Below are 24,685 nucleotides of genomic sequence, written 5' to 3'. Positions count from 1 at the left end.
GTGGTCTAACATCTTAAAAAGAAGTTGATAGAGCCAGAGAATTGGGCATATTTGAAATTGAGCATGAAGTGTCCAGTATCTATCTGAATTCAGACTCATTGGTGAGTTTTATTGCCCCCCGCCGTGGTGAAGATACTCAGAATGGTATATGTGGCATGGTGACAACTCAGTATCATGTCAGCCAACTGAATGTTACACCCCTGGACACAGCATACAAAGGGAGGACAAATCCCTCCATTGACCAGGGGGTAACAGAGACTTACCTGAACATACCAATCTAGCTATGGAAAGGACAGATTAGTTTTAAGGTAGCTATCAAGAGATCCACAGAATGTTGCCTCTATTTTAATGCCCTCCTCAGGCAGCAGTCTATACCATGTATACGGTCAAGGTCTATACCATGTATAAGGTCAAGGCCTCTTGATATTGATTGAGATGATGAACATCCATCCTTCAGCATTTTGCTGCAAAAGGCAAAGATTGTAGAAATTACTGGGCATCTCTTCAAGAAGATTTGATATCCTGGTAATTCTAGGGCCTTCATTTTGGTGAGTCAATTCCCTGCTTCATTTTTGACCCCAGTGGTATGTCACATACTCATGGTTGCCATGCGAATGTGCTTACTAGTCAAATTAAAGACATTAATGCTATTAACATGCCTGCTTCCCTCTGTCATAAGGTTCAAGGACAAGTGTTTCATAGCTCATCTGAGTTGGTCAGGAACATAATGTTGACATCGTCACTACTTGACTTGGTATCTCTTGCAATCACTAACCAAGTTGAGAAGACAGGGAGTGACAGTGCCTAGGAATTAGCATGCCATAGCACTAAAGGCTTTCTGGGCCTTAATTTTATAAGATGAGATGCCTTTTTATTATCTTCTCTTAAACCCCATTATGTGATGACCATGTGCTCTCTCCCTTTCAGTTCACTCCTAGTGTTCAGGGCTGAACTGAGGTGAGAGAGCTGGTGGCACATGTTGCCTCTTCAGTTCTCCTTGCATGCCCCTCTCTCCAGAGATGCTTCCAGGTTGCAGGATCATGGGCTTCTAACTTTTAAAACTCAGTGTCAAAATGGTTACACAAATTACTTGCTATACCTGTGATTGGTGATACCTGATGTGCAGTTTGGGTTTTTTTTGTCCGTTTTTTTTTTATTCGAATTATAGTTAATAAAATCATTGTACTTTTGTCTTTTTCCATGATCTCAATCGATCATATACTTATGAGATATAATTTTTTAATACAAGCATCCTTATGATTTAGATCTGCTGTAATCTCTGTTTTCACTTTCACATTAAGTTTTGGTACAATTATTTCTGCATTCTTGATGTCTTTTTCCATGATCTCAGTCGATCATGTACTTATGAGATATAGTTTTTTAATACAAGCATCTTTATGATTTAGATCTGCTGTAATCTCTGTTTTCACTTTCACATTAAGTTTTGGTACAGTTATTTCTGCATTCTTGATGTCAGTTGATACCTTGGGTCTTGAGTAATCCAGACTTACCAGTTATGATCATTCCTAGTAGTACTCCGTTCTCTTCAGTCCAAAATAATTTTAAAGTCAATGGTAAAGGGGTGATGCTATAAGTTTGTCTCATAATTGGTCAGCAGTGGATGGTGTCTGAATATGAGTGGATAATTTTATGTACAGCCCCAAACCATTTAACTGTATCATCACTGTGGCTGACTGCAACATTCATAATATCATTAACATTTCTTTTCTTCAGTAGGAAATGTTTCCAAATGTTGGATTTTTCTTTGTATGCATGAAATGTGATAACCATGTGATTAAAGGTTCATAACCATAATTCTAGTTTTAATATTCTAGATTATATTTTACAAATATTATTATTATAAGAATCGTAACAAACTTTAATTTTAGTACATTCCTTACTGATGGAAACTGCTGACATACTGGTATAGTGGAAAAGTTCCATTATACATATTGCTGGGACAAAATGTCATAGTAAACCAGACCATTTTCTATGTAAATAAAACATGCGTTCTGTTACACTATTGTTGCTGAATTTAGTATACATTATTCACCAGACAGGTACAGACTGGTATTGTATACAGTGAAATTACATGTGAAGGAACACATGCTTGTGGGGCCCCAATTGGTCTAAAGCACTTTCCATTCCGGATTACTGCCATCTCACCTTTGTCAGGCTCGGCTTACGTGGGTAAGTGAGAAAGCTTGCCAGTAGCTTCTCGTGGGTCGGTGGTTATCCTTGGGGTTTTTCATGGTTCTTCCTCCACCATTAATACTGGCCGCCATGTATAGCTTATCTTGTGCTGAAAAATGACATTAAATGCTATAATAACAACAACAACAACAACACTTGCTTGTAAATGACTTATCATGTGGTCTCTTAGGTGTGCTTTATTTATACACTGGATGCTCTTTGTTTATTTTCAAAATCCTACTTTATTTAGGGAAAGACAGTTGGTATAAAACTCAAGACGGTGGCATTTGATGTGAAAACACGGGCGTACACATTGGCAAATCACACCTCAGACACAGAGATCATTTATGAGGCAGCTAGAGGATTGCTGAGGACAGAGATACAGGCCTGTGCTCCACAACCACTCAGACTGAGGCTTATGGGTAAAAATCACATGCACACAAATGCAACACACACATGCCCATTTTAAGGGGCCACCATTTTCATCTAATCATGCAGTATCTTGTATCTGTCCAAAACTCCCAAGCTTGTATTGAAAGATTGCCATGTGTTATTTTTCCTTACATATACCCAGCTAATTTTTGTTACTAACTCGTTTACATTGCCATTGTCAGTGGATGTACAAATGCCACATAATGCCTAAAGTATTGTTAGTGAGATGGTCAAATATGGAACCTTGTGACATTGATTTCGTCAGATAAGCTTACCTTGCAGAAAATGCCAACAGTTGACTCTACTATGGTGCAACCTCTGCTGTCCAATGCTGGATGTTTAGCAGTTTAAGTGTTTGTGGTTTTGACAGTTTTAGTGAGGTTATGTTATTTTTATGTTTTGGCGAATTTGTTCATATTCATCAAATTGTAGTGGACTTGATCTTTCACTGGCAAGTCATGAATGTTATCTGGTTCTTTTATGCATTTGTTTAATTTAACAGTAGTAATTTAGTAGGTTTTTCACCTTGTTTTTTCAATATTTATTACAGACCCATTTAATTTTATATGGCTGATCTGATGTTTGATATACATGTGCAGATCTGTAACTCCGTATCACATGCATAAAATTCCCATATATATGCTTAAATTATTAAATATCACTTTAAGTTCAATGCATTTAAGTTCAAACAAAACTTGAATGTACTTAGATCCTGTTAGTCTGTAAAATTTCCTCTGAGATTTGCTGGGAAGTAGAGTGTCTAATCAATAAGTAGTGTGTAAGAAAAGGGCACTTATTGGTCCAAAACCTAGGTTCCATTTGAGAATTAAGAAAAAAAATCCACTTGCCTGTGACTGCAGATTAAATCCGTTCAATTGTCCTATACAACGTTGGTAAAAAATAAAGAGCTAATCACTATATATGCAATGCAGATAAACCGATGACACAACTCCATAGTAGATATTTAGGCCTAGCCCCATGTGACGTACAATATGGATGGGTTGTACAATATCTTTCACAAAATGCCAAATGCCTAATATTTTTTCTTCAAAAATATACATTTAAAAAGTTTAAAAAGGATGTGTAAATAGAAAGGGAATATTATAAAGGATGTGTGAATAGAAAAGGAATATGAAAAAGGATGTGTGAATAGAAAGGGAATATGAAAAAGGATGTGTGAATAGAAAGGGAATATGATAAAGGATGTGTGATAGAAAGGGAATATGATAAAGGATGTGTGAATAGAAAGGGAATGTGAAAAAGGATGTGTGAATAGAAAAGGAATATGATAAAGGATGTGTGAATAGAAAGGGAATATGAAAAAGGATGTGTGAATAGAAAGGGAATATGAAAAAGGATGTGTGAATAGAAAGGGAATATGATAAAGGATGTGTGAATAGAAAGGGAATATGATAAAGGATGTGTGGATAGAAAGGGAATATGAAAAAGGATGTGCGAATAGAAAGAGAATATGAAAAAGGATGTGTGAATTGAAAGGGAATATGAAAAAGGATGTGTGAATAGAAAGGGAATATGATAAAGGATGTGTGAATAGAAAGGGAATATGATAAAGGATGTGTGAATAGAAAGGCAATATGATAAAGGATGTGTGAATAGAAAAGGAATATGTAATAAATACACAACCACGTGTGTTTTCTTCAAAGTCAGGGGAAAGAACTCATTTGATATGGCCTCAGCATTCCTACACTGAATCAGTCTTATTTTATCTGCCCACATGGAACAAAACACGTGTAGTTTTGTCTATTTATTGCATTTTGGGTATTTTGTTTTCATTTCATGTGAAAAATGACCTTGAAATGCAAAAGGTGTAGTATTGCAAAGTTTGCAAGGACACTTCGAGACTTACATTGTGTGCATGCAGTGCTCTTCATTGAACCTGTGCAGTATCTGCATTACAATGTCTAAGAGAGTTTGGTCTAACATTTTACAGATGGAGCTCAAAGACAATAAGAAAAGATCAAGGACCCAGTCTTCAGATATGGACATACTGAGCCTGTTTCCTCACTCTGAGTCCATAATGGGCATCTAGGTGGATTCTAACTCCCACATGAAGATTCCCCCGACTATGTTGATGGCTACTAACACCTCACTTTAGATCATGTTACACCAGACCACACCCACTTGCTGTTGGCATCACATTAAAATGTGTTATCTGACCCAACAAGCTATGTTTGAGATAGATTTCATGTGGAGGCTGTTGACTCATCAATGTACAAGGACATGTACAGGGAAGTTTGAATATACAGTGGAAGATATTCCACTCTTTTGGCATCCCACTGAATGCAAGTCCCCCACATATTCTTGCATGGCCTTAGTGCCCATGAGACTAGATGCATGGGATTGCAAGATCTGCACCTGCCATCATGTACCATCCCAATTGCTGACTGGTTCATCCAGCCATCAGACCATATTGTTGACTGAAAATCAAGGATATCAGACTTGAGATATTGCAATCCAGTCAACAGTTCTGTCTAGGATGAATAGTTAGTTTTCCAACTGTCCGGATCATCCATCCTGACATGTTGCTTCTTACTAACTTCTTAGACCATGCTGGCTGTACAGCTGTCTGACCCAGCCAGCTCGCACAATGACTCAAAATTTGTTGTCTGAGCCTCATTCTTTTTTTAGATATGATGAGCCCAGCCTTTTTTTACTTGCCCGGTTGGCAAGTACCACACCACTCACAGGGATGATTCAGCATAGTTGTCTTCATATAAAATGTATGCAAACATGGAAGGTGTACAGGACAAAGATAATCCTTCAGTTGATGAAGGGAACAACCTCAGTTTGCCACTACACTCCAGCCTGAGAGTGTAATAGACAGAGTACAATTTCAGGGCAGCATTTATAAAACTCTCCCGTATCTAGATGAATGAGTGACCTTCCTCACCTACTTTGAAGCCAGCACAGAGTCAAGGCTTTAGTTCTGATTGGTCTATTCCATTCAGTCCACTGTCCTATGCGAAGATCTGACAGCAACCAGTTATAGGTAATGTTACGGTGACCCTTGAATTGGCCAATAGAAAGGCAACTTTCAAAAATCTGGAAGTGAATCAAAACATTCTGCACACATTGATGTTCTTCACCTATACTGCTCAGTCTCCCAAATGCAAAGATATAAGACTTAATCTGACTGGCTGATAAAATTAATGATTCTGGTAATAACATAGGTCATGAGAACAGGACCCCTAAGCGGTCGTTGTCAGATCTTCACATAGAACAGTGGAGATCTGATTTTAATCAGATTGCTGTTCCATTGGGGGCTAACTCTGCTTCAGTGATCTACTCATTGTCATGATAGACATTCCTAGGAAGATAACAACAACCCCTATGTTAACACCAGCACTTGAAGTCCCCAGTTTTTCATCCATGTCCTGACAAGTGCCTTCTTCATGCCTGACTCATATCAGGGGTGCCATGTGTGATAAAGAGTACAGCACTAAAGTTGTAGAGAGCATCAAGATCCTCCACTTTGAAAGCATGCGTGGGAACATGGTGTGGGTTTCTTATTTTACTAACGTCAGGACATTTACATCACCCCTCTTTAGTGCATCACATGGTCACAGGAAACCAATCATTTTATGAAATACAGAACCAGTTGATGTGTTTTTTATGTTAAATAAAACAGTGATGGTCACTGGCTAAAAATACTGAATTTTTTTTGTGTGTAGATGAATCCTACATATGTGTAAATTGTATGCAATAGTAGGCTGCATTCTGGTTTTATTATGGGTGGCTCTCTCTCCACCTTGGGTACAGTGATGCAAATGTCATGGAAACCTTTCCTTTAATAATCAGTAAATTATTTAACTTGGAACTTCTTTAACTCTGAAAGGGACTGCTTGGTATCTCAGACCATGTGAAAACTGAAATATGTGAAGGAGGAGGAGTGGGTTCCAAAATTTACTTCCATTTCTTAATGGCAATCACTGTATTGAACACCTTTTGCAGACATGCCAACCCACCTGTTTTTTGTGGTAGACTCCCTAAATTCAACTGCACCTCCTGCACTCCAGCATTATTATTTTTTCTCCCAGAAAAAAATTTGTCCAAAAGAACCATCAGGGAAAAATTTGTTTTGTTTAACGAAAAATGTTTTGGAAATTCCCCATCGTATAAGACTGGAAGTGCACAGAAGTTCTTTGAAAAGCATGCAAACTTGAATCCATATGTTTGGTGATCTCTTCTACAATTTCTAAAAGAAAGGGAGATTCGGAAAAAGCTGGAAAGTCCAAAAAATATAAAACTTCTTTCCAAGCTTCTTATAGCCTGGAATTTCCATGCCTGACTCGTGGAAGTGATAAACATACAGCATTTTGCAAGACGCATTATTAATGTTTCACTGTTGCCAGTGGTGGGCGCAATGATTGTTGTCGACATCTCCAGTCACAAAAGTAAGTTTTTAATCTTACCATTTATTTTTATGGCCTTAATTGTGTGCTGCAAATTGCAATTTGAGTGCCAGCATTAAAATTATGATTATCTTTAGCAAAATTAGGATACACTAACAGATCGGTAAAATCAGGTACAGTTAAATAAACGACAAGTGAATCAATACATCTGCAGATAATAAAAATACTAAGACTTCATTATTATGATAATAATTATTATTATTATTATTATTTAGCCATAAACCTGAAAATGTACTTTAACAATCTCGATTTATCAGCTCTCTCCTAAAAACTACATCTGCTTGCCTAAGGTGTATAGTAAATAAAAAAAACATCAGTGTGGACGAACAAAAACATATTGTTAAGGAACTGGCAGCAGCTTCTACAGAAACTTTAGTTCAGACAGTGAAAAATGGGCCATTTAGCATTGCTACAGATGTTTGCAATGACAGAGGAGACAAGTTATACCCACTTTCTGTTTGCTATAGTGAAAATGGAAATACAAGAACAAAACTTCTAACATTATTGGAGTGTACAGAAAAGGGAACAGAGGAAAACATCAGAAAAATTATTTGACAAATTTGAGGAAAAAGGCATTCCATTGAAGAATTGCATTGCATTCACCGCAGACAATGCCAATGTTATGATAGGAATAAAGAGTGGTGCCTATGGATTTTTGCTGCAAAAGCAGCCAGTTATATGCAACTGGTTGCATTTGTCATTGACTCCACTTGGCTTGTGAATGGGATACTTTTAATTATGAATAATTATCAGGAAAGTAAAATTTTGACTTCAGGTCATAGGCAGCAATTGGTCTGTGACCTCTGGAAGCAGCATACATGTGGTGGTATATTAAATACTATATTTAAAAGAAAGAAGGTTTGCTGAAAATAATTATCAGACAAATTGAACATTATTGTTTAGAAGAAGTTTGTATGTGGGTAAATTGTAGACAGTGGTAGATTTGAACCTAACATAATCTTCATCTTATCACTGTCACTGCAGATGTTATATAAATAGATCAAACTGGGCTAAATTGTTTTTATAGTGTGCACCTGCAATTAAATTGTCTTGCAAAAATGAGGCTTGCAGCACATTATGTTCATTGTCAAATCTTTCCTATCAGATAGGTCATTCATAGTGTCAGGACTCTGTGATTTTAAATTAAATAACAGAAAAGAGCAAACACCACCAAAAAAATTGGAAAATTCAACAAATAATTTATTTCCCTTGAATAAACAGTGAAAATTTAAAACGAACTTACAGTAATGTGAATTAAATCCTAAATAGTCCTAAAATTTCTATCTCCAGTCTGAATGTATGAAGTTCCAACTGAATTCTAGTGGTATTCCAAATACGTTCCAAATATTGAATATGTTTATGTGCCTGCATGTAAAAACACACCCAAACATCAATACCAAGAGACCTGTTCTCAAACAAATTAGGAATAATTCAACCATTGGCTCACAAGAGAAAACTGTTCCAAGGCAGGGAAACTGGTTATGCTTTCTCATCAGTGAATCCAATGATGAAAATCAACACTAACAATGCTATGACGTTTCATTGTAGCTAATGCTATTCAAAGCTTGGCTGGAGAGCTAATTAATTTAAGAACTTAGCTCAGCCAGCTGTTTGTAAAGTGTAGGTGCCAAGCTCACTGACAGTCTACTTCACTTAGCAATTTGTCAAGATGCCCAGTAAGGCATTTCTTGACAAATCTTTCATCTCATCAAGAGGTGTTGTACAATCATGAGATTTGGATGGCAACACTGATACTGAGATGCTCATTGATCTCACTGATACTGAGATGCTCATTAATCTCACATCTCAGAAAGTCTCACTGCAAGTTGATTCCTGCAAAGGAATCTCTAATAGCTGTAAGAGGAAATCAGCCTGTCCCAAATGTGGACAAAAAAATGGACACACTTGATTGTCCTGCACAGAGAAAGTCTCATGTTAATTGCATGGTAATATATTTCTTGTACTCGGTGATTGCCATAAGTGGAACTGCAAGAATGAAGATGAAAAAGGCATACGTTTTCCTGAAACCTGGAAATTTGTGGAAGCCACAGGTCCACTTAACATACCTAGCAAATCTTAGGCCCGTACAAATGAAGTGGAGAAGACACCTGCCACAAATGCTATCTGTACCCTGACATCACATGGCCAGAGGTTCAGATAGATACTGCAGAGTAGTTTGTAAAACATTATACTATTTTTACGTACACAAGTCGAGAACGTGCATGTAATATCAATGTTTTCAGTATCGCAGAATACTGAATGATTCTGACAATGTAAAGTTAACAAAGAAGAAAAAGGAGTTTATAATAATATCCCATACATGGCAATCATTACGCTTTTGGCTTAATCATTACCAAATTATGAATTATGCTGCCTGTATATATGGATTACACATTTTTGGAACATTAAAAATTATAATAATAAAGCAATAAAAAGTGGGGGTATGTTGTCATTTTTATTATTATCTTATTAATTCCACTCATATGTTTGAGAATATTCTTAAAAAGGTGACTGCCATGTAAGAAGAGCATAAGAGTACTTTCCTTATTTGCTATTTCAAGCAACTGTTTATGACCCATTTCCAAGAAAACAGATGGGTTACTTCAAATATGAAATTTTCCTAACAGATTCATTATATTGATAAGCTAGTTAGATAGTGGACCAGTCTATACTTTAAAACAAGATGGCACCAGATGTTGTGTGAAATGCTTTACGGTATGAGTTGTGGATGTTATATATGATGGGAAATGTTAGAGCAGATTGTGTTTGGTTTTTTTTTCGAACTTCAAAACAAGTCAGATTTTTTTAAAAACAGGATAAATCAACACTATTTTATACGCTTTAAAGGAAGAATATGAGTAATGTACTACAGCACTCTGATCACATGATCAGAATTCCAAATGATCATTCAGCAAAAGTTACACATGCAGACTAAAGTAAGTGCTGAATATAAATAATTTATCAGTATATTTTGTTTTTATTGTGGTTCTAATCCATATGGATTTTGCCCTTTGTGACAAGAATTGTGACCAGCTGCAGAACCAGGTTAGTAGCAACAATAAATGTTTATTTTTTTGTACATGTAATTCTGGCATGTAATATATAGATTACACTTTTTACTATAAATTAAGCTTTTTTGCCATTTATGATAGCAAAAATTATGCTTATACCTTCCATGTGGTTGGCATATATGATATCCAGTAACAAACTTCTGAAACACCTGATACAATTTTAATAACATGTAGGAAACTGGCAACTGCCCACCATTATAAAGAGAAGTAACAGTGATGTTGGTACACACGAATGTTCATGTGATATTAAGCTTTAACTAAGTCAGAGAAAAGATGGACAATAAGAAAGATCTCATCCACACTTTGAAGTTTTTTCCATTCCAGTTCAACAGACTGAACATATCCCACAGATATTGTGTTTGATGGGAAAAATGTTTCATGTTTTGTTACTTAAAGTAAAGATGGGGCATTATCATCAAAAGGAAATGTTTTGCCTTACTTCATTTGTTTTAAGCCACTCTTCAGAAATGGCACTTATTACCAAACTTTTAAAGTTGAAGGAGTACATGACAAGACATGTTTTGTTCTTGCTGATGCACCTCAGCTTTATTGACTTGCCAGTCACTAGAGATTTCAGCTTTTTCCCAGACATGCTTGCACAGAACTGAAGTTATGGAATCCTTTGTCCTTTTTTCTCCTGTATAGTCAAATTTTTTGGTCAGAAATGTATACAAAAGTAATTTAATCGGTGTGAAAAAATATCGTGAGGGTGGTAGCAGTGAAATATTGTGAGCAGTTTCTTTTCCAACTCTTGAATGACAACAGTATCTTTATCTCTTTTGTCTTGAATACATTGTTATTTCTTCAAGAAATTTGGCCAACTGGTGATTAGAAGCCTTAACATTGGTCAATCCAGATTCTGCAGCAACCTTTAATACTCTGCTGTATGAGGTCAAGAGACATCAATCCTCTTAAGATCTGCTTTGCTGTACCATTTAACGACCAGGCCATTGAGCTGTTTATTCGCTGTCATGATCTTCTGTCTTTTCATGTCTGGATAAGCTTAGCCCAGATTCTAACATTGTATTAGCTTGAATATCCTCTTCCGAGCCAGAACTTTGTTTTATTAAGTTTATCATGTAAATTATCCAACGTTTTGGGGAAAAAAGTAGTGATAGTAACTTCCAAAATACTAACATGGAGTTTACATGAAGGGTAGGTGCCTCTATTTAGAGCTGGGTGAAAAAAACATCAGCAAAGTCATACCTGACTTAAGCTTGTTTTTTTATATAACATTTTCTTGTTATGCAAGTGATAAAATAAATAAACCTTTGATTACATTACAATTTACAACCTAATCTTCCTATGGTTGGCTACCATGGTGTGTCCCCTCAGCAAGCCACTTTATTGCAATTGCCTAGGCACTAAATAACCGTCACGTGTTGATGTGCCATAAAACACCAAACCAAAACTAAAAACTCAAATTTGTTTGCATGTTTTTTCTTTGGCACAGAATTAACATAAAAATTATTATTCTATTTAAAGCACAATTTTTTTCTCCATTGTTATAAATATTACAGGTGTCCGTATATCCAGTCTTCTTCATGAAAGCTTGTGTAAAAGAGAGAAGCGACAGAACACAATAACAGGTTTCATCCAACAAAAGCCACAGAAGCAGAAAGCAGAACTAAGTAATTTTGATTTGCAAGCTATTGGGCAAAATATGGATCCGCAGGTTATTGAGCAGGGTGTGGACATACAGTCTGCTAATAAAGAAGTGGATCTACTTGTTTCTAAGCCAGATGTGGATTCAGAAGTTACTAAGCGCGATATCGACAAATGCCACATTATAAAAGATGAGGGCTTGCAATCCATTGGAACTTGTATGCAGTCTCAGGACGGAACAGAAAAAGAAGATCCACGAGTTGTAGATGCCACTATTCAAGACAAGGATCAGCAGGCTGCTGTTCCAGATGTGGATACTGTGGCTGTTGTCCATGTAGAGGCTACTGTACACAGTACTCATTATGAGAACAAGCAGTCAGCAGTGTTTATAAGCAAAGACAATTGTGTGATGAAAGAAACAGACAATAAGGACGATAGAGCTGTGGGAAAATGTGGGAGCCCTTTGAAGAGTAGTAAGGGTCCACTTGATTCATTTATCAGTGCCAAATATTTAAGTGAACAAAGAAATTCTTCAAGAAGAGATTCTAGCTTTAACAATGGAAATAATTATTTTAAATTAAGTGACTTGGAAGAGATGAATCTAATATGCTTAGATTCAGACATTTCGGACAGCTTTAAACAATCTAGAAATGAAATTCATAAAACTGCTGCTGAAAATGTGAAAAACACTTTTAACAGTGAGTCATCCACTTTTCAGGCAGGTTTGGTGACATTTTTGTGTCCAGTTTGCAATAAAAATATCAGTTGCGCTAATGAAGAGAAAATGAACCTTCATATTGATGTCTGTCTTAAAGGTCAAGGTCACATTGAAAATCGGACTGGTTCTCAAACTCTAGATCATTCAAAAGAAAGAAGACAAAGTGTTCATAAAGCTTACGTTTACAGAACTGAGGAAAATTCTAACCAAATTTGCAATGAAAGTCAATCTCATGACTTGGATTCCAATAGAAGACAGAGCAGTACACATGAAACAGTTCAAAGTGGAAGTAAACAAACTGAACCTTTTATTCTGTCTAGAGGTCTTGAGGATGACACAGTTGGGGGGAGTGTCCTTTCAGACAGACAAGAGGAGATAATGGGTCTTATCTGCCCTGTCTGTTACATGGAACAAAGGGACCAAGCCCTGGATGCTTTCAATTCCCATGTGGACACCTGTCTCAGCAAAGGCACAATATCACAGATACTCCAGGAACAAAGGCAGAATGAAAAGGCTAACTTAAAGAGGTAATATAGCATGCACAATGGTCCCCAATTTTCATGTATAAAGCCACCTTGTCTGCAGTCAAAAGATGGGCAAATAAAATGTGTGGCCTTAAAAATGAGGACAAAATGGTAAATATGCACAACCTTGGTATAGGATATTGTGTCCTTCTGTCAAGTAGTGGCCTTTCATACAAGTCCATATAAGAGAAGACCACTGCATACATATTTAATGCTTACTCATTCATGTATTTAACGGTTTCTGTGGCACCGAGCTTAACCTGCCTCCTCTTCTCCTATCCTTGTATACATTACAATATAACGTACGACTGAAAAAGAGATACTAATGCAGTGTTTTATCTACCCATGCATCATGTGTCAAATACGCAGACATTTCCAATTTGATGCACAAAAATCGTCGCCGGGATGTAAATTGACCCACCCCAATGTTATGTTTTGCTGATCAACACAAAACAAATGTTTGGTCTGAGTACTTTAATGACTAGATTACAACTCTCCGAAACGGGGAAAATATGTGCACATCAGGTTCTACATGTAGGGTTACAGCTGAGTGTGGAGTCTGGACCTGACTTCATGTGACCTGTAACTGTCACATCATTTGTACCAACAGGATATTGGAACCACATAATTACCACACCAAAGAGACGGAAAATAAACCCATGATTTTAAAGTGATTCTCATGAGAAACTATTATTTTATGTGCACCCTTGTCACGCAGTGAAGCAACAATTTCCTTGCGTTCAATTTTATGCCTTGCATTGTTCCAAGATTCTGTCAGTGTTCAACTGAAAATGGCATCCAAGGCACACAAAAAATAAAATTGATCCGAAACAAACAAAATTATCTTTTGGACCATGTTTACAACTGACCAATGATAATAGTATTGTTATCGAAACAGTGGAGCCTTCATCATCCATGAGATAAAACGTAATTTTGTGCAGCAGTGGTTGAACAAATACAGCAGGCTGTTTTTGAAAAGTTAAGTGAAGAATGTTAAAGTGAAGATGCTTTATGTTTTGCCATATATATATATATATATATATATATATATATATATATATATATATATATATATATATATACACACACACATACAGAGGCTTAAAAAAATCCATGTCCAGATGCGCAAAAACAATAACTTTGAGAATAGTACATTGACAAGGCATTCTGGGTTGCCAGAACACACTGCTGATTGAAGGGCCACAACACTAGGCAAATTTTAATGCAGTTTTACAAAAACATTCTTCCAAACAAGACATAGCAGTGAAAGTGCTACTTAAGTGTGTACATTAGTTGTGTGCAAAAGACATCCCTTTTTCAAAATACAAATCTCTTCTTGTCTTAGTACACAACTTAAAAGCTGAAGAAATTGATTCTACTGGCATTTTGAAGAATTCAGCCATTCAGTATGACTTGGCTACTACCTGTTCAGAGTTACTAGAAAGCCTATCAAATGGTGTTGAGGATAGTCTTATACATGACCTGCAAAATTTGACATTGGTGACTGGAGTGGTAGATGAATACACTGACATAGCCAACAATAAACGCCTTGGCAAATATGCTTAGATTAGTTCTGATGACATGAAACATCAACAAGATTTTAACACATGATGTTCAGATGCTTCTGGCAAGGGAATTGCCTTATTGGCTTTAGTCACACTATATAACTAATAATTTTGTTGTGTATTTAAACAATATAATTATTTTAAAAACTACTGAAATCTGATCATCAGCTTGAATAAGTTTGGATTTTGACTCGGTTTGTTGCCTTGATGAGTCAAATGACTTACATGAAACCATTTGTAGATAAAACACTGCCAGTGCAATTCTAACTGACCTGACAGAAATCGGATAAATGGCTAAAATTACTTTGTATTGTATATCAGGAAAACTAAGATATTGTTTCCTTATAGACAGCTAAACTATTTAAATAGTAAACAGACCTGCCACTTATCCCGATTTACTCTGGATTATCCCAGATTATTATTACAAATCAAAAAATTCTGATTGTCTGATTTCTTACCCAAAACCCCGATTTTTTTTAAATGACAAAATTTGTTAGCATTATATTCATGATGGTTGCACTCCCTTCAAAAAAGCAAAAATGATGAAGAAATTATGCGAGCAATATGCCAAAGTTGTACAGTGAAAATTGATCATGTTTCCATTTTCATCTTTGATGCTGATATTTAATATGTTAATTGAATTAACCTAAACATCAGCATAAAAGATGAAAAAGGAAAAATTATTTTCACAGTATGACTGTAGTATAGGTTTTTACATTAAGTATATAGCATAAGAAATGTAAATTCCTTTGTAAAGTTGCTGTTAATATATGGTCACAAACAGTGATCCTGGCTTTTTTCTGCAAATCCTGGTTTTTATCCTTTGGCATCTTGGCAGGTCTGTGTTAAACAGAAAGCAACAAACTTTACAAAGCTGACAGTCAGTGGTAGGTATTATTAAATATATGTGTATTAGTACAGAAATATAACTGTCATAAAAGATCTTTGTGAAAATGTTAGAATTGTAGTGTCTTATACTTACAAGATTAAAAAGTATATGGAAAACATTGTTAATGAAAATGATATGGTTCCAGCCATTATTATTAAGGCTGCAAACTAAAATGTCTAACACAGTTTATAATTACTGAAACAATGCTGATTGCTGAAATGTTTGAAATTCTTTTTCCGTGTCTACTCATTAGATCTACCAATTAGACCTAGATCTACCAATTAGACCTAGATCTACCAATTAGACCTAAAGAACAGCTAGCAGCATGCAAATGTACTTGCTGCACCTCTCATTTGATGCGTGTCTTTTACCTCTTATTATGACAGGATTCAGTTTGTAAATGTTTGGTGAATGAATAAGTTTGACAGCTTTAGTCCTTAAGTCATGATATTGTTTCCTAATCTTAAATATTTGTTTATGATTAATAAAGGAACCAGATTTACTGCCTGGACATGAGTACGGGATGATCGTTTTATCATTTACAATGACCTAGAAGCTTTGCAGTGACTTGCAAACTTCAAATGGTATTTCTTTAAATGAGAATATTACTAGTGAAAGTTTTTTTTAAACAAACTTGTTGTTTAAAGGTAAATACAGTAGTCAAAAGAATTTATTATCAGCATTATTGGTAAATAAACCTGATGTCTAATCTGAGCTATAGATAATCCTGAACATTTTTTCTCCAAATTATGATACATTTAATGTGAAAATCATAGCTGCATACTTTACGAAATTAATAGAAACTACAAAACAATCCTCATAAGCAGAGATGTAGAAATATACAACTAAATTTAAATGGGTAGTTCCTCAGAGATGCTGCCAGGGCATGGAAATCATGCAAAACTTGGTACGAATTCACTCACATTGAGTGCAGTGATGCATGACAACTCCAGCAAATTAGTTTATAGGTCACACATGTACTCTGCACTGTATATAATTTGTATGTGCCTGTTAACCCTTAAAGTGCTTGTCACAACACAACACAACTTATGCCACCAGTAGATGTATCATAGAGCTTCATGGCGACATCTTTTTTCAGGTAGGCAATGTTTACACATCAGGGTTCTTTGGCTTGACATGAATAGTTTAGATAACTAAATTTGACTGGCATATTGGGCCAGAGAACAAGCATTCTCTCATAGTTTCAACCTTTGCATCAAGAAAGTTTTACAAATGCATGTTTAAAATACAGGCTACATAGATCACCCAAAATGGCTGATTGCCAAAGTGGTTCATCATCAGATGATTTCATTCAGCAAATACTATCAATAACAATGATTTTTCAAGTTATGAACTGATCAGATTATTGAAGCTGGGAAAGTGTTAGTGGAGATAGATGTGAGTGATTTTGAACATGAAAATAATTTTGTATGCAAGTCAAATGTCCATGCTGGATGGACAAAAATATACAAGATGCAGGTCAACCCCTCATTTCAGCAGTATTTTGAAATTTACCCAAGAGTGAAAGATTGAGAGTTAAAAATCCCCTTGGTGCCAGAACTGGGGCTCAGATGGAGTAAAAAACAAACTTTGACATCAAAAGTTGGGTGCAGGAGTCAATTGATTAATTTGGGGGTCTCTGAAGTACAAGTGAGAGTAAAGGGAAACACTGAACTTCGACAGAGCTTATGCTAATGAAAAAAATATTAATTTGGAGCATAAGTATCCAGAAGACTATATAGATAGATTATATATATATATATGAATGAATGAATGAATGAATGAGAGCTGTGGAAAATTGTACATAACAATCATAAAGAACCATTTCCCAACTTGCTCCAGCAGGCTTAACTAGCTATGTGTATGTCGATTCAAAAAGCAGGCACTGAAATGGGGTTCTCATCATAGAACAGTACTGATATACAGATAAGGCACAGAATTAAGCTCAAAATCAACAGATTAATGCTTATACAAACAAGAGATGACATCTTTAAAAAATTTGGTTTCAGTAGAGCTACAACAGAATTGAGCAGGAAAAAGAGAGATGGATATTGAAGTGTTGGGTAAATATTGAACTTTGGCCGTTGCTCCCCCACTTAGATAAAACCCTGGTATCTCTGCTTTCTGTATTAATGACAGCCACATCCATGTTCACATATACAATTCCTGAATTTGTGAAAATATGGAGGCATTAAACCAAACAATATACCTGGGTAAACATTACAGCCTTAGTTATTTTAGATTAAATAGATGGGGTAAAAAACAATGGATTTTGAACCAGGTTGGTATATCAGTTTGACTAGCTATCTCAAAGTCATTTCACATGACAAACTCTGGTATAAAATCAGTGAATAGAATAGACCCATCATGGTGAAAAGGTACATTTCTTGCTTTGGATGTAAGATATCATTTTTCTCTTCCAGGTTCTCACCTGGATCTGCCAGTTCAAGTCAATCATCATCAAAAAAGAAGAAAGGCAATCATCAAAACCAAACAAGGAGTATTACTTCGTATTTTAAATAAGTCAATCTAGCTTAAGCATGTAGCTCATTTCATTTAACAATTAATTATCAATATATTGGCTTTTTCTCTTAAAATTGTTAATTAGAAAATATTAGGTATGGATAATTTCTGTGCAGAAAGGCTGGTGGATATGTACTTTGCTTCTAATTTTAGTAAGACCATAACATTTTGTAATAGTAATAATACAGACAATTTGGTAAAAAAATAATGGACACTATACCATATGGCATGGAAAAACTTGAATCCATCCAAGTGAAAAAATGTGGTAAGGAAATTGTGATAGTGTGACTAGATTTTAAAAAATGTTGGAAAAGCTGTCACAAATCGGAGCATCTCTTTTCATCAAAAGAAGTCAGTTAAGCAGGTAGCACAAAAGGGGACCTTGATAAAATAGTGGTTTATGGTTATTTTATTTATTAGTCTTTGACAAAACAGAACATCATATATTTTTCTCTGATAATGCAGAGTCCTTTTTATGTCCATATTTAATGTACCAACAGTGTATTGTTATATATATCTATATTGTGTGCTTAACTTTTGTCCATGATTGTAGATTGTACTTTGAAATCATGAAAATTTTTAAACATGTTCACAGCTTTTTGAATTTAGAATGTTCTAGAAGCAAACTTGTTGACAATTTGAGGGAATTTTCCATTTAAAATGACTCGCATCTAAGGAATTCCAGGGCATTCTATTGCATCATAGAAAATGTGACAGTTTGTATATAAACAGGATGTGTTCAGATATAATTCTTGAGGAATTATGATCATTCATTGGAGTTACTGCTCATTTACTGGATTAACACATTTATTGGAGATTTTTGTGAATTTATACAAGATATTTTGAATTACATCAAGACTTGGAATTTGTTCAGAACATTCTATACTTTTGTCCTTTTGATAGGATGTTTAGGATTATTGGAATTGAATTTTCACATTGTATTTAGGAAAATATATTATTTGTTGAATTTTACTTCTTTGTTACATAGTTTTGCTTCTTAGTTACATAATTTAAGTCGTAACACTACAGAACATTGGAATGTCTTAAGCTAACTAAGAGTATGCTAGCATGACATAAAAAGTAAAATTGGAATGAAGAAAAATAAGGCGTTTTTTTATATTAACCTTTTACTCAAAACTTATTTCTGACTAACACAAACACTACAAAGAACAATGAGATTTCTCAAAAATGCCCAGATTCAAGAATATCTGAATATCTTCAAAATATATTTATGTACACAAAAGATACTTCTGAAGTGTCTTACATTCACACATATTTCGAAACTATATATACATATATGTTGTGCAAACATGCACAAAAAAATAACCACATACTGAGACAAATTCGAGTTTATTTTCAAAAACCTAATTAATTTTGAAAGCAAATTACCATAAATTTTGAAATTAGTAATTAAAAAAAATATTTGTACTATAACAGCCACTTGAAATCATTTTCACTTTATTTAATCATATGTTAAATGCCAGACTCTCTAGTCTCAAAAAAAAATACCAGACTCTCTAGTCTCAAAAATGTATACCAACATTATTTCCTTTGAATTACGGTACTAGCTTGTACCCAGCCTGCTTTATGAGGATGGTGTGCCCTGCCCTCTCTAGAATGGAGGCAACAACTGTGGTAATGTATACCTTGTATAAAAGTCTACTGTGTATTTCAAACCCTTGGATATGTGAGTAAGAGGTTAGACTTTCTGTTTTAATGGTAATGTCAGTTACATGCCTTTGTTCTCTCATATGTAAATCCTAGCATTCTTTCTCAGCTTGACTGGCACTTCATTACTTCAAAGCATATTGACCTAAAGCACTAAAAGAACACATGTATATATCACTTAATGGTCAGTTTGATCTAGGAGAGAGTCTTTAAATACACTATATTAATTGTACTTGATTCAGCTTGAGAAATTTTATTACGCATTTGGAATAAACATGTAACATCCATCATCACTGTAAAGTGTGCTGTACAGTTTTTTCCAGGAATTTAAAGCAGTGTTGTGATGCAGTGAAACCACAAGGATTCATTTTACTGCATCACAATTAGTCTTATTATCATATATAGCATTCTATAGTTAATTCTATGTTATTTTGCAAATCCACTGAAATATAATCCACAATGACGTCATCCTAAACTGGTCTCTGCAGGGCAAGACATATTTCAGTCAATTAATTGAGTAATAAACATTCCACTAAATCTATGCTGAGTCTAATTATGCAGGTTTATGTAAATGTTTAACAAACTGCAGTTTAGAGTTTAGAAAAAGTTTGTCAAAGTCAGTTCCTCACCTAGAAAATGTTTTCTATATGACATGTACAAGTTTCAACTTTTACTCCGCTTTTAAGGAAATTTTCACTTGTTTTCATATCCAGTAACTCACGATGAATTGTTTAAATAAACCAGTATGACAATTAACAGCACAGCATTCTCTTCCAATCCAAAAGGTCAGTTCTCAATAACTTTAGCACCAGCACGTTAAGTTGCCCGACTTCTTGCAAACAATTCATCTTAACTTCACAAACATGTAGAAATCTATAATGGCATTATATAAACAATACCGAATACCACCAATAAGTGATCCCACTTCATACAAAATCCATCAAAAATCATGCAGTTTGTTTGAAAATCGTACCACACAAATTATATCAATAATAATGTAAAGATTTCAAGTCGAGGGCTCCATCCTCCATCAATCCCAGTTTGCAGTTTTCTTTTTAGTTTTTTTTATTACTCGAACTTGATTCCTTGGGCCAGTGGAAGTTCTTTGCTGTAATTGATTGTACTGAAAGGAAAAAATAAATAATTGTGTTCAAGGCAACAAATTAATCTATTCTTGCTTAGTATTGACTGATTCTTAAATAATTCCTTTACTCTTTATCAGGATTAGTTCCCCTGATACAAAATAACTCAACATGAGGATTAATTCCCTTGATACACAGTAACTCAACATGAGGATTAATTCCCTTGATACAAAGTAACTCAACATAAGCAAACTGTAATATAATATTCTTTGAACAATACTGAATATCAGTCTTAATGTCCATTATACCAAACATACCTTGTAGCTAATATTTCATTAACTGAAGAAAGTTGTAAAAAAAATTGTTTTTCACGGCACTGATTGAAACAACTTATTTCAAATTTTCTTATTGCATCATGAAAATTAAATAAATCGTACTTTAAGAATTTGTATGGATACAGGACCATTTCTTAAACTCTCAAGTCTGGGGATATGATGATATCTTGTGTTAAAATTTCATGATGTATTTCTCTATTTTTTCCCCCATTTTTAACAACATTTTTGCAAATAACAATTGATCAACCATGCCAATCAATTGGCTGATGTAATAAAAATTATGCACATGGTTTTATGGTCATCATTTATGATCATTTTTTTAAATGAATAATCCTGATACACCCCTTTTTTTTAATTGCAAAAATTACAATCTGAAAAAATGCAACATCCGAAGTGGAAAAACTGAACCTAAAAATCATGTCCTATCTCTTCTTTTGTACATGCTAAACATACTCTCATTATTTACCATGAAACTGGATCGTCTTTAAATACTCAGGAATTTATCGAGTTTACATATTTTGATTGACCTTTGTGCCATTTATGACCACAATTGTCATGCATGAGTGACCACCTTCAGAATGCAACGAGTTACCAAATTTGTAGGCAAAACTAAGCAACTCAACACTGCTATGAATGGCTGCATCTCAAAAACATAAACATCAATCTCTGTTCAGTCCTTTGTAACCACAACCACTGAGAATTGTTCTAAACAATGCATCACATCACAGAGATAAATACTCTGATCTTTATGTGAAATCCTTTGCAAACGTGACTGATTATGGGGTTTGTTCTAAACAAAACGAAAATTTAATCTGGTTACCAGTTTTCTAAAAGTGGCAGGTTATATGCTACAGACTAAACTAGACTTAAGTACATGTCACATTGCAATAGCAAAATTATGTAAATCCCCATTATGATTAAACATTACTTTTTTAAAGGGAGCAATCAAGGATGTATCTAGTCAATTCAATAGTTCATATTGTTTCTTTATCTTGAGCAAAAACTGTACAACCCCAATGTCATAATTAAAAACCTTTATGGGCTTCATTAAAGGCATCAATTTGCACTGTTTGTCATTGGAGTCAATCAAGCCTGGGGTGAATAAGGTCTTTGTCTTTAATAAGTGATTATCATTTTCCAGATTCAGTTGTCACCATAAAGGCACATGTTGCTTGTTGCTTTCTTTATGTTACAATTAAAATCCAGGCACCAAGCCGTCATCATATCACTGTAGTGTAGCTGGTTACACCCTTAGTTTATCGAGTTAATCTATTTTGTTGTCAGTGAATTATGCCTTTGCCTTTTCTCTCTCAATAAATTTATTTTGTTTCTTTATGGGTTAATTCTCCTTTTTTAAGACATTCATTGGTACATATATGTTCAATATTTACCCAAAGCCTGATGAAAACCGCCAAAATTCATACACAGATTGTCATCATGGCTAATTTTTATGCTTCAGCTGAAACTACTCGGAAGTGTATGGATGTAATAATTTACAGACAGGATAAAGAAGTATTACTTTAGTAAATCTTGCAGTTCATATGTTAATAAATGTTCATCTAATCTTTAAATGGGAATATCTTAGATGTAAATCTTTATTGTTATGTAAAATTATTCTAAGATGAAAGGAATGCAATATTTTAATAAAAACTGAATTCTGACCTTGAAAACTCATCTTGTACAAACCTGTTATGAGAGACCACATTTTGTTGGCAGATGGGGTGGTCTGTCAAGACAGTTCTCTCACTCTCTGTTTATGTGTGTGTGTGTGTGTGTGTGTGTGTGTGTATATATATATATATATATATATATAGTGTGACCCCACTATAACACGGTAGTTGGGAGCCGTAGAACCCGACTGTTATAAATCAAACCATGTTATAAGCAACCAGGTCAGTTAGCTGAACAAAAATGATTAATGTACCCCAAAAAAATGGGGTGGGGGGTAGGGTTAATAAATGCAGGCGGTAAAATACGTGCTTCATTGGCACAGTTACTATCTTAAATTGATGCATATTAAATGGAAAATACACCTGTAGTGCAAACAGAGAAGGCGTATATATTTTACTTTATTTAGAGAACCATGGATTGGTACATATATATGTGTATAATGTTTATATATACATATCTAATGTATATTTTTGAATAGAGTATCAACACCATGTACTCGCCCACAAATCTCATCACATACACTGAATCCACAATACCTTCCATCGAAAATATGCACAAAGATTTAAAATATTCAATAATTTTGACACAGGTCATATAGGTCTGAATTTAGTGGATAAACATATCACAATTACGTAACGAATGATGAAGCACATTTACTTTTCAGTATGTCCTAAGTCGGTAAAAGTTAGGTTGTGTTTTAAGCCGCCGTTGGTAGCGTTCATAAGCATAAACTTTTTCCCTGCAAAAAGGAAACTTTCACGGCACATTGCTTTTATTTAAGTTTGGTACTGACTTCCTTTGAAGAAAAGTTCTTTGTTTTTATTGAGGACTGTAGGTCTGCTTCCTTTGATGAAAGGTGCATGCATTATTGAAGTCACTGCTTAAGGACAGCTTTGTAGAACCATACAAATGCCCGTTTCTTATTGTGGTGGCTACATCAAATAATTCTATTGCATGAGTGGACTGATTTTTTTCCATTTGTTTTGTATGTTTTCTTAACAGTTGGTGCTTCAAAGGTAATCTGTTTTCTTTGAAATTTCAGCAAACTATTTTATCTGGGTACATTTTTAAAAAAGGAACTGGCCATCGTTTGGTCGATTGTAGTTACTGTTCCTCCCTGCCTATCGATTAGACCAACAAGTAAGATGTTTTTTTGTGTTTTATTGTTTTGTTTTTTTACATCTGTGGTAGCAGAGTGATGCTGCCTTCCATGCATGCGTCAGAAATTTAACAAAGGTCAACGGATGATAGAGACACAGGTGTTTTGGTCTGATGACAAGGATTTGTACAGAAAATTTTAGTGCTCTGAAGGATTTTATTCTGAGTGAAGAGAAGAGGAATTTTACTTACCATCCACATACAAATGTCAGTCTATGTAAATATATTAATTGCTAGCGAGCGGCCAAATAGCCGACAAAAGATAGATTACAAGATAATGCCTCATCCAGTTGATCTCTGCTACCAGAAATGTCAACAACAAAAAAAAAGCGAATATCTCACAACATACAGTATTCATACTCGATGTCGACATAAGTGGATTATGATATAACAATGCACTGTTTAGATGGTTTGTCAATATGGACAAAGAATTTGTTATGCAACAATAGATAAATTTCAGTGCATTTTATATCAAGTTTGCAACTTCCCTTCAAGGGGCCTCTGAATATCTCAACTCCAAACCAATGGGTTTATATATAAATTTAAACAGCTAACTATGTCGTCAGTAAAAAAAAATTGCCAGATGGTATATTTTACTGCCAATAAGGAAAATAAAATTGCAGTTTGTGGCATTGGCGTAGCCCTACGTGATTCCAGAATAAGCTTTTTACACGTTATTTTTCATACTTTTGAGAAGAAAAAACTTTTTTCGTGCAAGAGAAAAATGCATATAAAATTTCAGGAGCCATGCCACGATCGTCTTGTATTACTCATGTGCGGTCTCTTCACCAAAATGATAATAAACTTTTTACGTTTTT

General features: G+C 34.9%; 2 protein-coding genes across 2 annotated transcripts in view; one reads left to right on the top strand and one right to left on the bottom strand.

Annotated features, from left to right (window-relative positions):
* LOC149801546 (uncharacterized) overlaps nucleotides 1-19,045 on the top strand; it is an 84,940-nt gene extending 65,895 nt beyond the window's left edge. Inside the window, exons 11-13 of the mRNA XM_089955744.1 lie at nucleotides 2,444-2,615; nucleotides 11,650-12,979; nucleotides 17,854-19,045. Coding sequence (XP_089811870.1) covers nucleotides 2,444-2,615; nucleotides 11,650-12,979; nucleotides 17,854-17,953 — 1,602 coding nt within the window. The 3' untranslated portion in view covers nucleotides 17,954-19,045. The remainder of the gene's footprint in view (nucleotides 1-2,443; nucleotides 2,616-11,649; nucleotides 12,980-17,853) is intronic.
* Nucleotides 19,046-19,284: 239 nt separating this feature from the next.
* LOC149801545 (alpha-aminoadipic semialdehyde dehydrogenase-like) overlaps nucleotides 19,285-24,685 on the bottom strand; it is a 144,645-nt gene continuing 139,244 nt past the window's right edge. The window contains exon 19 of the mRNA XM_089955745.1: nucleotides 19,285-20,744. Within this exon, the coding sequence (XP_089811871.1) occupies nucleotides 20,690-20,744 (55 nt within the window). The 3' untranslated portion in view covers nucleotides 19,285-20,689. The remainder of the gene's footprint in view (nucleotides 20,745-24,685) is intronic.

Source organism: Sinohyriopsis cumingii, chromosome 4 (assembly GCF_028554795.1).
Source record: "Sinohyriopsis cumingii isolate HCF-2022 chromosome 4, ASM2855479v2, whole genome shotgun sequence".
Classification (NCBI taxonomy): domain Eukaryota; kingdom Metazoa; phylum Mollusca; class Bivalvia; order Unionida; family Unionidae; genus Sinohyriopsis; species Sinohyriopsis cumingii.
Note: the sequence above shows the minus strand (reverse complement) of the source record. Positions and strands in the feature narration are given on the sequence as shown.